Genomic DNA, 15,922 nt, shown 5'->3' with positions numbered 1-15,922 from the left:
ACTGTTGTGGGGCAGGGGCACTGTGGGACAGGGCTGGAAGTCTGTTTTTACGAATGCAGTGTCGACACAGGCATTTTATTGGTGGAACAGGGCTGGTAGGTAGGTGGCTTCTGTCATTTGGGGAGGTGGCTTAATTTGATCAGAAAGTCATGGTTTTACCGGTAGGACTCAAAATTGAGTGCGCATGCTCACAAGATGTGCCAAATAAAAGCATGTTTTACCAGTAAAACTTTTTAGTGTAGACCAGGCCTAAGTCACCTTAAATGTCTTTTTTTTAGTTGACAGAAACAATATTTTTTTTAAAGCTCAGTGATCCTCTTTGCTACTTTCAGCTAAAAAACAAATTGAATTTTAGTTAAAACTGAGACTTGGCAGGCTGGTACATGCCATGTGCTACACCCGTCCAGTGATTAGGTCTTCTAAAAACCTGTTTCAGAGTAGCAGCCGTAGTCTGTATTCGCAAAAAGAAAAGGAGGACTTGTGGCACCTTAGAGACTAACAAATTTATTTGAGCATAAGCTTTCGTGAGCTACAGCTCACTTCGTCGGATGCATTATCTGTGTTATTCAAGTTTGAAAAGTGACATTATCAGAAGCCAACTAGCTAGAGACCTATATATAAAAGTGACCTTCCCAGAATGTTCAGGAACAGCACTCTGACAAGAATCTGAGCAGCTGCAAGTGAGGACTGGTCTTCTTACCAGAGCATTATCTATAGCACTTGCTGGTGGGCCCTATGACTAGGAGGTTAAGGAGAGCCTTTTTTTCACTTTCTTTCCGTCTTGCTGTGAATTCTCTCTCCCTTTTTGTAATTTATTGGAGGAGTTATGGTCTAATTTATTAGGAGGCAGCCAGGGGAGTCTTTGCTTCTTCCAGCAGCTCCTTTCTTTGAAGTACATCTCAGTAGTATTTCAGAGGGATGCCATTTTACCATTCTGGTACCTTGAGTGGCTGATCTATCTCCTTGTTCCAAATGTAGGTGCAGAAAGGTCTTCATGAAGCAGTGCTACTTGTACAAACTCGGCAGATTGCTTACTCACAGTCCTACTAGTTTGCCACTCAAGACTGATGCCAAGGTTAGTGCTGTGGGAAGAAAATGTCCACCTATGCCGTAACAAACTGCTAATATGGGTGAGGTCTCGTTGCTGTGCTCCACTCCTGGTCTCATTCCCCAGCTCTCTTGTCTTCTCCTCAAGGTCTTTACTCATCAGCCTCTCTGGCTCGGCCATGTAACTAAGCTACAGGCTGTACATCCAAAAGGTTACCCGGTATTGTGGCTTTCCATTCCTCAGATCAGCCATCATCTTTTACCTCAATAGTTTAAACTTTAACTCAAAAGAAGACTTGAATGATTGTGCACAGGCCTACATCCTTTTTTGGGGATGTCCCAAACTAGATACAACACATGGGTACAGAAGATGGCCTCTCCATACCCTTGGAGCTGTAAACTACAGCTCTCAAATTGCTCTTTGGCTAGGCGGCTATATTTACTTTCCAAAAGCCACCCCTTGCCAAGTCTTGAATCAGTGTTCCTCATACCTGAGGCTATCGCAGATCTTTCTCCTCCAAGAACCATAATCTGAAACACAAAATCAGGTCAAAACTCACAGTACCGCTTTGTCCTTGGAAGATCATTCTTATCAGTCTAGATGCCATATCATCACAAGGAATTCCTCTCTGAAAATTCTCCAGTATAATCATCTGAGTTGGATTATACTGGTCTTTTCACTGCTGACTTAATCTGCTTGAGAGAGATTGAGAAACTCTCCTCCTTAACCAAGTGGGATCAATTTAAAATGAAATGAAAGAAGAGAACAGTATTTTTTCTTACATCAGAATCACTTGGGGAAAAATAGTAAATTATAAATAACTCACTGCACAATGGCAGGAGGAGTTAGAGGTCTCTCCAAAGCAGTGGTTCCCAACCTTGTTCCGTTGCTTGTGCAGAGAAAGCCCCTGGCAGGCTGGGCTGGTTTGTTTACCTGCCGCGTCTGCAGGTTCGGCCGATCGCAACTCCCAGTGGCCGCGGTTCCCTACTCCAGGCCAATGGGAGCTGCTGGAAGCGGCGGCCAGTACGTCCCTCGGCCCGCGCAGAACAAGTTTGGGAACCACTGCTCCAAAGCAACATAAGTGTTTGACCTAGACTTAATCACCAGTTCTTTCACTAAAATTTACCAAAAATTACTTCCATAGTTCAAGTCAGCACAGCTCTCCCTGAGTAGCTCTTGGGAGAACACTCCCAAACAAAGAATTGTTGTTATCCCAGGAACTTCAAGGATTTAAGGAGACGGCTGAGATTTTTTATTTATTTATTTATTTTTTAATTTCTGGCACAACATCTAATATATGAGCTCTTGAAATTATAGGAGTTCTTAAAATTTCAGGAGCCCCTTACCTTGATTTTCCTAGCTTCTCAAACGTCTGTTCCCCACACGGTCTGGGAGGGGAATAAGCCAAGCCTTTCTAGATAATGTAAAAGATATAAAGCAATGGTGGAAATAAAAAGTGAACCAGCTCAGGGAAAATTCCTGGCCGACTCTTCTGTTTGGAGTAGAGTCAAAATCAAGAAAAATGATCCTGTTGGGGAAACTCATCACAATATCAGTTTGTTGGAACTAACGATGGTCGTAAATAGTGTAGAGTCCTTACTTCACGGAATTCCGCAGTGTCTCAGCCTGGCATATCAAACGTGACTGTGATGGGGCATACACACTCCGCACTAGCATGGACGAGGTTAAGGAGCTGTTTTGAGCTGGAATGGCCCTGCCCCTGTGCATCTATAGATCAGGCCAGAACTAAAGGAGTTAAAAGGAGGAAACTCTGCTCAGATGAGGACCACCCTGGGAAGGGAACAGGCTGTAAAGTTCTCCAACCCTGAAGAGAGGGCTGGCAGCCTGCAGAGCCCCTGCTCTCACAGAACATGGGAGCAGATTCCCCTAACAAAAAGGAGGAAAAGAGAGAGATGTAAACTAGAGCCCCAGTGAACTCTGGAGTATGCTGTGAAATTCCCAGGGCCCTTTGAAAGAAGAGGGGCCCATATCCCTGAAAGGAGCTGTCTACAGGTTTTTCTTTTTCGTTTTTTGGTTTAACTTTGTTTATTGACTGCAGATTGTTTGTTGTTTCACCTGAGACCATGAGAGAGGGGCTGAAACAGCCAAGAGGCTTCGGCTGAAGGTTTGAGCACTGGCTGTCTAGAAAGACCCACTCTGCAGCACCCGCTGGGATGGGAGTAATTAGACTCACATGTGTGCGCACCGCATGTATCTCCTAAAGGGGAACCTCTACCATGTTCAGATTCGTGACAGTTGGTGGAGAATATGGGCATGTTGATAGTCCTGGGGATAAGGGAAAATGATGTTGCTTAAAAAATAGTGGACAGATTATTAACATGGGTTGTGGAGAACCCTCAGCTTGCCCAGCAGGAACAGCAGCCGTTGCTGCAACAGTTGGCCACTCAGCAGCAACAGCAGATGGCACAATAGCAGCAACAATTCATTAGTGATCTAGTGGCCCAGCAACAGCATCCGCAGCAATGCCTAGTGCAATAAATGCTATTCTTTTTCCAGGTTTCAGAGTAACAGCCGTGTTAGTCTGTATTCGCAAAAAGAAAAGGAGTACTTGTGGCACCTTAGAGACTAACCAATTTATTTGAGCGTGAGCTACAGCTCACTTCATCGGATGCATACTGTGGAAACTGCAGAAGACATTATATACACAGAGACCATGAAACAATACCTCCTCCCACCCCACTCTCCTGCTGGTAATAGCTTATCTAAAGTGATCATCAAGTTGGGCCATTTCCAGCACAAATCCAGGTTTTCTCACTCCCCCCCCCCCACACACACACACACACACACACAAACTCACTCTTTTCCAGTCTGCGGGGGCAACAGGGAATCCAACAGCAGGGACCTGAAACCCAACCACATCGGCTGCATCGATCCTGGTGAAGTGTATGAAAATGGGCCCTGGTGATGACCCTGAGGCATTCCTTATGACATCAGAGTGGGTGGCGGTAGCAACATAGTGGCCCCATAGTGGGTCATCTTGTTGGCCCCCCTCATCTGACCAAATGTTCCCAGGTGGCCTACTAGGAGATCAACCTGATGACTACTCAGGATTACCCCAGAATTAAGGCCACCATCCTCAACTACTTGGATATCACACAGGAGACACACCAGTGGCTAATGGACTGGGTACTACAGCTGGAATGGGCAGTATGCAGCCACTCACCTGGATGACATCATCATAGAATCATAGAATCATAGAATATCAGGGTTGGAAGGGACCCCAGAAGGTCATCTAGTCCAACCCCCTGCTCAATGCAGGACCAAGTCCCAGTTAAATCATCCCAGCCAGGGCTTTGTCAAGCCTGACCTTAAAAACCTGTAAGGAAGGAGATTCTACCACCTCCCTAGGTAACGCATTCCAGTGTTTCACCACCCTCTTAGTGAAAAAGTTTTTCCTAATATCCAATCTAAACCTCCCCCATTGCAACTTGAGACCATTACTCCTCGTTCTGTCATCTGCTACCATTGAGAACAGTCTAGAGCCATCCTCTTTGGAACCCCCTTTCAGGTAGTTGAAAGCAGCTATCAAATCCCCCCTCATTCTTCTCTTCTGCAGACTAAACAATCCCAGCTCCCTCAGCCTCTCCTCATAAGTCATGTGCTCTAGACCCCTAATCATTTTTGTTGCCCTTCGCTGGACTCTTTCCAATTTATCCACATCCTTCTTGTAGTGTGGGGCCCAAAACTGGACACAGTACTCCAGATGAGGCCTCACCAGTGTCGAATAGAGGGGAACGATCACGTCCCTCGATCTGCTCGCTATGCCCCTACTTATACATCCCAAAATGCCATTGGCCTTCTTGGCAACAAGGGCACACTGCTGACTCATATCCAGCTTCTCGTCCACTGTCACCCCTAGGTCCTTTTCCGCAGAACTGCTGCCTAGCCATTCGGTCCCTAGTCTGTAGCGGTGCATTGGGTTCTTCCGTCCTAAGTGCAGGACCCTGCACTTATCCTTATTGAACCTCATCAGATTTCTTTTGGCCCAATCCTCCAATTTGTCTAGGTCCTTCTGTATCCTATCCCTCCCCTCCAGCGTATCTACCACTCCTCCCAGTTTAGTATCATCCGCAAATTTGCTGAGAGTGCAATCCACACCATCCTCCAGATCATTTATGAAGATATTGAACAAAACCGGCCCCAGGACCGACCCCTGGGGCACTCCACTTGACACCGGCTGCCAACTAGACATGGAGCCATTGATCACTTGATCATTTATAGTCCAGAGTGGGACAGCCACATAAAGCAATTCAGAGCAGTGCTTCAGGCCCTCGCACATGCTGGCCTAAAGACTACCCAAGAAAAACATAAAATAGGGAACCACAAAGTCACCTCTTTGGGGTACACCGTGGGAGGGGGCTGTCTGCAGCCATTAGTTAGTAACATCCAAGTGTTGACAGCTGTCCAGTGCCCACACAAAAAAACAAATCCAGTGCTTAGTGGGTCTGGCGGATACTATTGGCGCTTTATGCCAGGATTTCCCACAATTGCAGCTTCCCTCCCAGACCTCCTAAAGAAAGGAAGGTTTGAGTGGTCAGATAATAAGGCTTTCAAGACATTGCAAGAGCTGGTCCTTTTTAATCCAGGCTTTTCAAAAGGATTTATCCTGCAAACTGATGCTTCAGACGTGTTCTAAGGGCAGTCCTTTTGAAGGAGATTGAGGGAGAAGAACACCCATTACTTTATATAAGCCAGAAGCTTTTCCCTCGAGAAAAGATATAGTCCCTCATAGAGAAGAAAGCACTTGCAGTAAAATGGGCTGTTTACTCTTTATGGTATTTTTTGTTGGGAAACTTCTTTTCTCCGGTCACAGACCACGGTGAGTTAGGTGGAGTTGTCTTCATGGATTCTGGCATCAGTTGTTTTTGCCAGTAACCTTTCATGAGATCTGAAATGGAGTATATCTGGTAGCTTCCAGACTATGGAAAATACTAAATCACAGATACTGTGCTGGTAGCTGTCATTACAGGGGAGCACACTACCACATACAGATTCATGACAGTGACAAACAAAAAAGGCTTACATAGACTGGCATGGAGGAATAAGAGCAGGTCCTGAACTGAAGTAGCCACCAGGATCTTATCCCTGCTGGTCAAGGCCTGTTGATGAAAGCTACCTACATACAGGGCAAAATGAACCTTCGAGCTAAATGGCACGGTCACAGAGACCTGTTACTGAGCAATTGAGAATTAGGTCTGTGTGATGGGGTGTGCATACCCCACGCTCTGGTGGAGGAAGTCTCGCTCCTCAGTCCATACTGGGCATGCACCAGGTGCTATGCTAATATAAAAGGGAGCAGCCCAGCTTAGTCTGGGCTGACTTTCGGAGAGGAAGGACCTTTGGTGGAGGCTCTAGCTGAGGAGCTGTCACAGCCCTTGCTTGCAGGACCGGAGATGCCGAGATCTGGATTGGAGATCTGTGGCCAATGGAGCCCCAGGGAATTACCTGCGCTGAGGAGCCCAGAGACCCTGATTCCCCATGGACTGCAACTTCACAAAGCGTGATAGGAAGTGACCTAGGGAGGGTGAGCAAGTGTTATCTCCCACGTGTTTGAGGTCAGAGTGTTTTGGTGGGATTCCCCGCTGACCCAGTGGCAGACCACTCCACCACTGTTGGGGCCCAGTAGAGTCAGGTGGGCCCAGGCCCCCCTACCCGGGCTGCCCCCCCTGGAGGTGGGCTCTCAGGTCTTGGCCGTTAGGCATCACTGCCCTGTACCTGAGGGCTGCTATGCTACCCTGCCTCATATCTGAGGACTGCCATATTGACTCTAGCCATTAGGCAACGCTACCCGGCACTCAAGGGCTGCAGTATTGACACTGGCCACTAGGCCACGCTGCCCTGAATTCGGGCTACTGTATTCACTCTGGTCACTGGTCCAAGGTGCCCTGAACTCAAGGACCACTGTATTGACTCTGGCTATTGGGTCAAAAGTTCCTGGGGCTTTTCCTGTACACCTGGCCAAACTCCAGTCTTTTCCGCTCACGTGTTTCTCACTTCTTTAAAAGTTGTAGCATGGGGAAAATGTTAGGTCAAAAAAACCCATTGGGACACAAACTTAGTTCTCAGAGTAGCAGCTGTGTTAGTCTGTATCCGTAAAAAGAAAAGGAGTACTTGTGGCGCCTTAGAGACTAACAAATTTATTAGAGCATTAGTTCTGCAAGTGTGGCTGTCAGGGCTTGTCATATTGCCTCTATCAGCTTTACAAAAACAGTATTTTGTCCCACTTTGTAAACCCTGCACACTGGCTAGCTATGCCAGTAAAATTGGCAGTCCGGCTGAAGCATAGTCAGGGACTAGCCCATGCCCTACCTGTCATGTGACTACAACTGAAATCCTCTCCACTCTACTTTCTTTACTGCTGTCCTCTCGGAAAGCCCCCACACACTCTTGCATAAATCCTTCAGCTATCTCTCTTCCCTGCGCATAGACTCAGATTAACTTGGATTTGGAGACTCACTGACTGGGGTTAGTGGTGAGCCTTGAGGCCGATCAACTCCACTGCTGCCATCTGAAGGCAGCAGCTGACCCAACCCAGGCCACTGGCTGCACTTCTGAAGTTACTACTGGGGGAATTGTGCACTACTGCAGAATGCAGAATTTTGCAGAATTCCCTGTTTCCCCCGCAGAATTTCTGGCTGCACTAGGGGCCGCTGGGCTCTGCAGAGCCCAGTTCACAGTGAGCGGAGCGCCCAGCCTGGCGTGGCTGGAGGTTGCATGTTCTTTGATCCTCATTCCCCCGGCGGGACAGTGAAGAAGTTGGGGGGGGAGTAAATGCTCTGGGGGTGTTGGCGTCTGGGCCAGAGGCTGCCCCCCGGCTGGGCTCTGTGGGGATTGGGGACTGGTGTCTGAGGCTGTCCCGCAGCTCAGCTCTGTGGGGATGGGGTGTGATGGAGTGTAGGTAGTGGGGAGTTTTGACCTGGGAATATTGCGTGGGCGTTTTACTGGTACTGTCTGCATTGGTGCTGGATGGTGGTGGGATATCAGGGTGTGAGTTCTCTTGAGCGATGATACCTGAGCACATAACCTAAGCCCGGGAGGGGGTTGGGGCCAGGTGACACATTCTGCCCGGGAAACTGGACAAAGGCTGGAGGAGGAGCCGGAGTGTGTGGCTGGGTGAGATTGCTGGAGGGGGTTTCAGTTTGAAGCTGGCTGGGGAAAGAGTGGAAGGCCCAGAACTGGGGTCCGGCCTCCTTGGTCCCCAAGATGGACTTGACTGAGGGGTCCTGTTTTCTATAACTACAAGCTCTGTTTTGGACTGTGTTCCTGTCGTCTAATAAACCTTCTGTTTTACTGGCTGGCTGAGAGTCACGGTGAATTGCAGGAAGTTGGGGGTGCAGGGCCCTGTCTGCCACGCAGTTGGGCTTTGTGGGCAGTGGGGGCTGGCATCTGGGCAAGGGACTGCCCTGCGGCTGGGCTCTGTGAGTAGGGGGAGCTGGTGTCAGTGGGCTGCCCCGTGGCTGGGCTCTGTGAGTAGGGGGAGCTGGTGTCAGTGGGCTGCCCCGTGGCTGGGCTCTGTGGGTAGGGGGAGCTGGTGTCAGGGGGCTGCCCCGCGGCTGGGCTCTGGGGGTGGTGGTGGCGTCTGGGCCAGGGGCTACCCCACGGCTGGGTTATGCAGGGGCTGGTGTCAGGGAGCTGCCCTGTAGCTGGGCTCTGTGGGGAACGGGGGGGCTGGTGTAAGGGGGTTGTCCCACGGCTGGGCTCTGCGGGGAGCGGGGGCTGCTGTCATGGGGTGCCCCATGGCTGGGCCCGGCAGGGGCTTGTGTCAAGGGGCTGTCCTGTGGCTGGGATCTGTGGGGAGGTGGGGCTGGTGTCTGGGGGCTGCCCCACTGCTGGGCTTTTCAGGGGGCTGGGCTCTGTGGATTGCCCCTCGGATGGGCTCTGTGGGGAAGGGGGGCTGGTGTGAGGGGGATGCCCTGTGGCTGTGCTCCATGGGGAGGGGTGTGTCTGGGGGCTGCCCTGCTGCTGGGCTTTGCGGGGAGGGGGCACTGGAGTCTGGGGGCTGCCCCATGACTGGCCTCTGCAGGCGGGGGAGGGAGGGCGGCTGGGCTCTGGTTGCTGCCCCGCGGCTGGGCTCTGGGGGTGCAGGTGTTTGGGCCAGGGGCTGCCCCGCGGCTGGGCTCTGCGGGGAGGTGGGGCTGGAGTCAGGGGGCTAACCTGCTGCTGGGCTTTGGGGAAAGGGAGCTGGTGTCAGGGGGATGCCCCACAACTGGGCTCTGTGTGGAGTTGGGTGGGCTGGTGTCTGGGGGCTGCCCTGGGGCAGGGCTCTCAGGGCATGGGGTGTCTGGTGTCTGGGGGCTGCCCCTTGGCTGGGGTCTTTGTGGAGGGTGGGCTGGTGTCAGTGGACTGCCTCACGGCTGGGCTCTGCGGGTTCCCTGTGGCTAGGCTCTGCAGGGATGCGGGGGCTGGTGTCAGAGAGCTGCCCAACGGCTGGGCTCTGTGGGGAGGCGGGGCACTGGGGGCTGCCCCACCGCAGGGGTCTGGTGGGGGCTGGTGTCTGTGGGGCTTCCCCGCCACTGCGCTCTGTAGGGAGTAGGGATTGGTGTCTGAGGGGCTGCTACGCAGCTGGGCTCTGTGGCGAGGGTGGGGGAGGGGCTTGTGTTTGGAGCGGGGGGGGTGTCCTCTGGCTCTACTCTTGGCGGGGGAAGGGGTTGTGGGTGTCAGGTCTGGGGGGACAGAAGGGTATCTGTCTGTGGAATGCAGGAGAAGGGAGAGCAAAGGGCTAAGAGCAGATGTGTGGCCAAACGAAGTTCTGTAAAGTCCATCTTTGTCTCCTCTGGCATTTGGAGAAGAGGCATTTATGTGAACAAAGGTTTCAGAGTAGCAGCTGTGTTAGTCTGTATTCGCAAAAAGAAAAGGAGTACTTGTGGCACCTTAGAGACTAACCAATTTATTTGAGCATAAGCTTTCGTGAGCTGCAGCTCATTTCATCGGATGCATTCCGTGGAAAATACAGTGAGGAGATTTATATACACACAGAACATGAAAAAATGGGTGTTTATCATGCACACTGTAAGGAGAGTGATCACTTAAGATGAGCTATTACCAGCAGGAGAGTTGGGGGGGGAGAAAACCTTTTGTAGTGATAATCAAGGTGGGCCATTTCCAGCATTTAACAAGAACGTCTGAGGAACAGTGGGGAGGAGGCGGGGGGAAATAAACAAGAGGAAATAGTTTTACTTTGTGTAATGACTCAACCACTCCCAGTCTCTATTCAAGCCTAAGTTAATTGTATCCAATTTGCAAATTAATTCCAATTCAGCAGTCTCTCGTTGGAGTCTGTTTTTGAAGTTTTTTTTTGTTTGAAGAATAGCCACTTTTAGGTCAGAAATCGAGTGACCAGAGAGATTGAAGTGTTCTCCGACTGGTTTATGAATGTTATAATTCTTGACGTCTGATTTGTGTCCATTTATTCTTTGACGTAGAGACTGTCCAGTTTGACCAATGTACATGGCAGAGGGGCATTGCTGGCACATGACGGCATATATCACATTGGTAGACGTGCAGGTGAACGAGCCTGTGATAGTGTGGCTGATGTGATTAAGCCCTATGATGGTGTCCCCTGAATAGATATGTGGACACAGTTGGCAATGGGCTTTGTTGCAAGGATAGGTTCCTGGGTTAGTGGTTCTGTTGTGTGGTTGCTGGTGAGTATTTGCTTCAGGTTGGGGGGCTGTCTGTAGGCAAGGACTGGCCTGTCTCCCAAGATTTGTGAGAGCGATGGGTCGTCCTTCAGCATAGGTTGTAGATCCTTGATGATGCGTTGGAGAGGTTTTAGTTGGGGGCTGAAGGTGACGGCTAGTGGCGTTCTGTTATTTTCTTTGTTGGGCCTGTCCTGCAGTAGGTGACTTCTGGGTACTCTTCTGGCTCTGTCAATCGGTTTCTTCACTTCAGCAGGTGGGTATTGTAGTTGTAAGAATGCTTGGTAGAGATCTTGTAGGTGTTTGTCTCTGTCTGAGGGGTTGGAGCAAATGCGGTTGTATCGTAGAGCTTGGCTGTAGACAATGGATCATGTGATGTGGTCTGGATGAAAGCTGGAGGCATGTAGGTAGGAATCAGGTAGGTAGTGGTCAGTAGGTTTCCGGTATAGGGTGGTGTTTATGTGACCATCGCTTATTAGCACCATAGTGTCTAGGAAGTGGATCTCTTGTGTGGACTGGTCCAGGCTGAGGTTGATGGTGGGATGGAAATTGTTGAAATCATGGTGGAATTCCTCAAGGGCTTCTTTTCCATGGGTCCAGATGATGAAGATGTCATCAGTATAGTGCAAGTAGAGTAGGGGCATTAGGGGACGAGAGCTGAGGAAGTGTTGTTCTAAGTCAGCCATAAAAATGTTGGCATACTGTGGGGCCATGTGGGTACCTATAGCAGTGCCGCTGACTTGAAGGTATACATTGTCCCCAAATGTGAAATAGTTATGGGTGAGGACAAAGTCACAAAGTTCAGCCACCAGGTTTGCCGTGACATTATCGGGGATAGTGTTCCTGACGGCTCTCACAAATCTTGGGAGACAGGCCAGTCCTTGCCTACAGGCAGCCCGCCAACCTGAAGCAAATACTCACCAGCAGCCACACACCACACAACAGAACCACTAACCCAGGAACCTATCCTTGCAACAAAGCCCATTGCCAACTGTGTCCACATATCTATTCAGGGGACACCATCATAGGGCCTAATCACGTCAGCCACACTATCACAGGCTCGTTCACCTGCACATCTACCAATGTGATATATGCCGTCATGTGCCAGCAATGCCCCTCTGCCATGTACATCGGTCAAACTGGACAGTCTCTACGTCAAAGAATAAATGGACACAAATCAGACGTCAAGAATTTTAACATTCATAAACCAGTCGGAGAACACTTCAATCTCTCTGGTCACTCGATTTCTGACCTAAAAGTGGCTATTCTTCAACAAAAAAACTTCAAAAACAGACTCCAACGAGAGACTGCTGAATTGGAATTAATTTGCAAATTGGATACAATTAACTTAGGCTTGAATAGAGACTGTTTCAGAGTACAGCCGTGTTAGTCTGTATTCGCAAAAAGAAAGGAGTACTTGTGGCACCTTAGAGACTAACCAATTTATTTGAGCGTGAGCTACAGCTCACTTCATCGGATGCATACTGTGGAAACTGCAGAAGACATTATATACACAGAGACCATGAAACAATACCTCCTCCCACCCCCTCTCCTGCTGGTAATGCTTATCTAAAGTGATCATCAAGTTGGGCCATTTCCAGTCATTACACAAAGTAAAACTATTTCCCCTTGTTTATCCTCCTCCCCCGTTCGTCAGACGTTCTTAACTGCTGGAAATGGCCCACCTTGATTATCACTACAAAAGGTTTTCTCCCCCCCCCCCCACGCCCTCCTGCTGGTAATAGCTCGCCTTACCTGATCACTCTCCTTACAGTGTGTATGGTAACACCCATTGTTTCATGTTCTCTGTGTATATAAATCTCCCCACTGTATTTTCCACTGAATGCATCCGATGAAGTGAGCTGTAGCTCACGAAAGCTTATGCCCAAATAAATTGGTTAGTCTCTAAGGTGCCACAAGTCCTTCTGTTCTTTATGTGAACAAAATGAGTTGTGGAAGGTGTTTATTATCTAAGGGGTTAATCTCTTGTTCATGCAGCAATTGAATGGACTGAGTGTGGTGTAAGCTTTTAAAAATGGTTCTTGATGAAAAACTGTTTGTTTTATAAAGTAGCCAGATGGCACTTAAATAATTAAAATAAATAATAGAATTGAAGGACAAGGAAAAGAAATGGGGGGGATAGACTGAAGGACAGGGGAAGAGAGAGAGGAGAAATAGGTGTCTGTTATTCACTGTGAAAATCTGGTTACCATAGCTGCAAGACCTCACTAAACCTCTTGAATCCTTGTAGATGCCTTGCCATTATTTTATGCGTCAAGGTAACCTTTTTGTTACTGATTACCGTAGCCAGGACAGTAAGTGAACTTGATGCACTCTCAATAAAGGAACCATATCCCTCTATTTCTGTTTGGTTAAAGTTCTGCTCTGGACTTTATATTCAGAAAAAGTCTCCGGGTTACGTTTGAGACTGACAGCAGTAACAACTTTATGCTAACTATGGTTAGGCTTGCCAGAATTCAATTTTTACTTTTTATAATTTCAATGGACAATAAATATGTTCATTTTTAAGTTGTATTTTTATTTTTATTTAAATTTGCAAAACTGTGGGAATCATGGAGGGGGATCAGAGAATAATTTTTTAATGACAGTAGATGTTTGAAATTCAAAAAGTTAAGCTTTAAAACAATTAAAGCCTAATTTTTCAACATCACATGTCAAATATATGAAGTAAATAGTCTTAAATTACTCTAATAAATTCTCAAGCAGTACTTTGCCTATCTGTAAATTTCCATTATTATCAATGGAAATATATTTTTCATCGGTTTGTGTGTCTGGTGAAATCAACGTTTATTGACATTTGTTGAAAAAAATCTAACCCTTCCAAGCCTAACTATGATTAATACTTGAAAAGATCCCAACTGCCTGCCAGAAAGGCAGCTGGGCTAGCTGTGGAGAGAGGGATGGAGAAAAATAGGAGTTTTAAGTTTATTCTTCTTCCCCAGTGAACCCGGAAGCCCCTTTAGGCAGGGCTTAAAAAATTTCTCAACAGCTGCTTGTCTGAGGGGAAGATACAAAAGATATGGGGATGGGGGCCTCAGTCTGTAAGGTCCGGGTGAGAAGCTTGGGTTTACGTGCCAATAGTGGCTGAGAAGGATGAGGGAGCTCAGGATTGTCTCAGGGTGCTGTCGCTAGACCTTTTTGCATTAGTCTGGCTCAATGGTGTCTAATAAATCTGCAGCTACTCCCCTTCCCCATGTGCTGGTATGGGAGGAGTTTTTTCTGATTCTTCTCCATCCTAGAGTTTCCTGGCTGCAGGGGTGGGGGGATTCCTACTATGTGCTTTTCCCAGTGTGTGGATCCTGAATAGGGGAGAGAGATCCTGTGGTGTGTGTGTGTGGTGTGTGTGGTGTGTGTGTGTGTGTGTGTGTGTGTGTGTGTGTGTGTGAGATAGCTTCAGGTCCTTGTGTGTGTGTGTGTGAGAGAGAGATAGCTTCAGGTCCTTTTTCCACTGCAGTTCATAGCCTTGCCAAGTAGAAGAGGCAATAAACTAACATGATACTTGGGTTTAAATCCTACTCACCGGCTCCTGAACAGCATCAATGAAACTGTTAAGAGTTATGTTAATTTTGTTCTGCTTTTTCAAACAGCCTCAGTGAGCCTCAGCAGGCATGTTGGAGCTCTCTGTCTGCAGACTCATGGAGACAAAACTTTTAGTTACTTGATGGACATAAAAAAAATTGGTTTTTTTGCAGCCATAAGGGCAACAACTTAATTTTAAAGAAAAAAGTGGAATCTTATGTTCTGCAGAACATATTCGAGTAGCTCCGCCCCCATTTGTCAAGGCAAGCTTCCCAAATTGCGTTTAGAAGTTTGTGGTTCTGGGACCACTTACGCTCACCGTTTTTATTTCAAGTCCACACATGTAAATTAGGAGCTTTTTAATATACCTGTTTAGTTTTTATTATAAAAAGTGAAATGAAAATGAGCATTACTGCTCATGGAGCATTGAGGGGTGGGGTGGGGTAAAGGCTCACCTAGTTCAGAGGAACCTTCATTAAAAAAAAGATTTTGGAACAGGTTACTGTGGCAGCCTATTGTTGCTAAGACACAAATTGCAACAGATGCCTAAAACTGCTTGCACCATGATAATATCATGTTTGATTCTAAAGAGAAATAATATATCACTAAATTGGTCACAGATACAACATTTTATCTACAGTCGTGGCTTACTGCTGAGCATGGAAACAGATCTGGGGAAATGAAAGATCTATTTAGAGATTAATCTTCAAATATGCTGGATCCTGGCAGCCTTTAATAGTCAATATATGAAGTCAAGACATGCATTTGCAACATATTTATCACTTCATGTTGAAAATAAAATTGAGGGCAGCCTGAGGTAAATAAATACAGGTCGCTCTTAGTGACTGATGTGCTGTGGCTGTGTAAGCTGACCTGCTTGAGTGCTGAAGAGGCTTGAGTCTACCCAGTGTTCTGGAAGGTTACTTACCTATTGTGTTTTAACATGCACTGCAGTCTGTGTAGGTTAGCTACAGGAAAAGTTTAGCAGTGGCCTGTAGAGGGTGGTGGTGTTTTTTAAAATGTACTTAAAAGAGTATTGTAAACTTTATTTAGGATAGATTTTCCCTAAGAAGGTGCAGTTCTAGCAATTGTCATAATGTGATATATAAAAGTACATGCAAACCACAGAGACATAGCTTGCTTGCATGCATAGATATGTGTATACCATATATGCATAATTTTGTTTCACAGGGCAGTGTTTAAGGACCCCATCATTGCATGTTGACTGAAAACAACAATTATACTCTGGACATCCGATTTATTCAGCACAGGTGTAACTGATTGTGAATTTAGAAAACTATGTTTTTTATCAAGGTGTAAATTCAGTTACCACCAAACAGGAAATAATTAATCTTGCTGTCGTTTATGATGTTATGTTTCAGTGATCAAGTCTTCTATCAGGAAGCTAAAAATGAAAATGTTATAAAGGTAGATCATTTTATGTTTATGATCTAATTCTGTTCACTCTAGATTGGTTTGAAGGGACACTTACATTTTGAGCCTAAAACATCCCAAGGTTTTGGTTAAAGAAAAAATTATTTTACGTAACTTAAGATAAAAATAGAATTTTTGCTTTCACATGTTATGTTTTTGAAATTCCAGTGAAAACAAGATTTTCTATTTAAAATTCCCCAGCTGTGTTTGCAATCCAACTATTAGAGCACTGTATGAGTGG

General features: G+C 47.2%; 1 protein-coding gene across 1 annotated transcript in view; it reads left to right on the top strand.

Annotated features, from left to right (window-relative positions):
• The window catches only part of EYA3 (EYA transcriptional coactivator and phosphatase 3), a 141,921-nt gene that overhangs the window by 7,699 nt on the left and 118,300 nt on the right, over positions 1 to 15,922 (top strand). Inside the window, 1 exon segment of the mRNA XM_043532426.1 lies at positions 979 to 1,075. Within this exon segment, the coding sequence (XP_043388361.1) occupies positions 979 to 1,075 (97 nt within the window).

This window comes from Chelonia mydas, chromosome 19 (genome assembly GCF_015237465.2).
Source record: "Chelonia mydas isolate rCheMyd1 chromosome 19, rCheMyd1.pri.v2, whole genome shotgun sequence".
In the NCBI taxonomy this organism is placed as follows: Eukaryota; Metazoa; Chordata; order Testudines; family Cheloniidae; genus Chelonia; species Chelonia mydas.
Note: the sequence above shows the minus strand (reverse complement) of the source record. Positions and strands in the feature narration are given on the sequence as shown.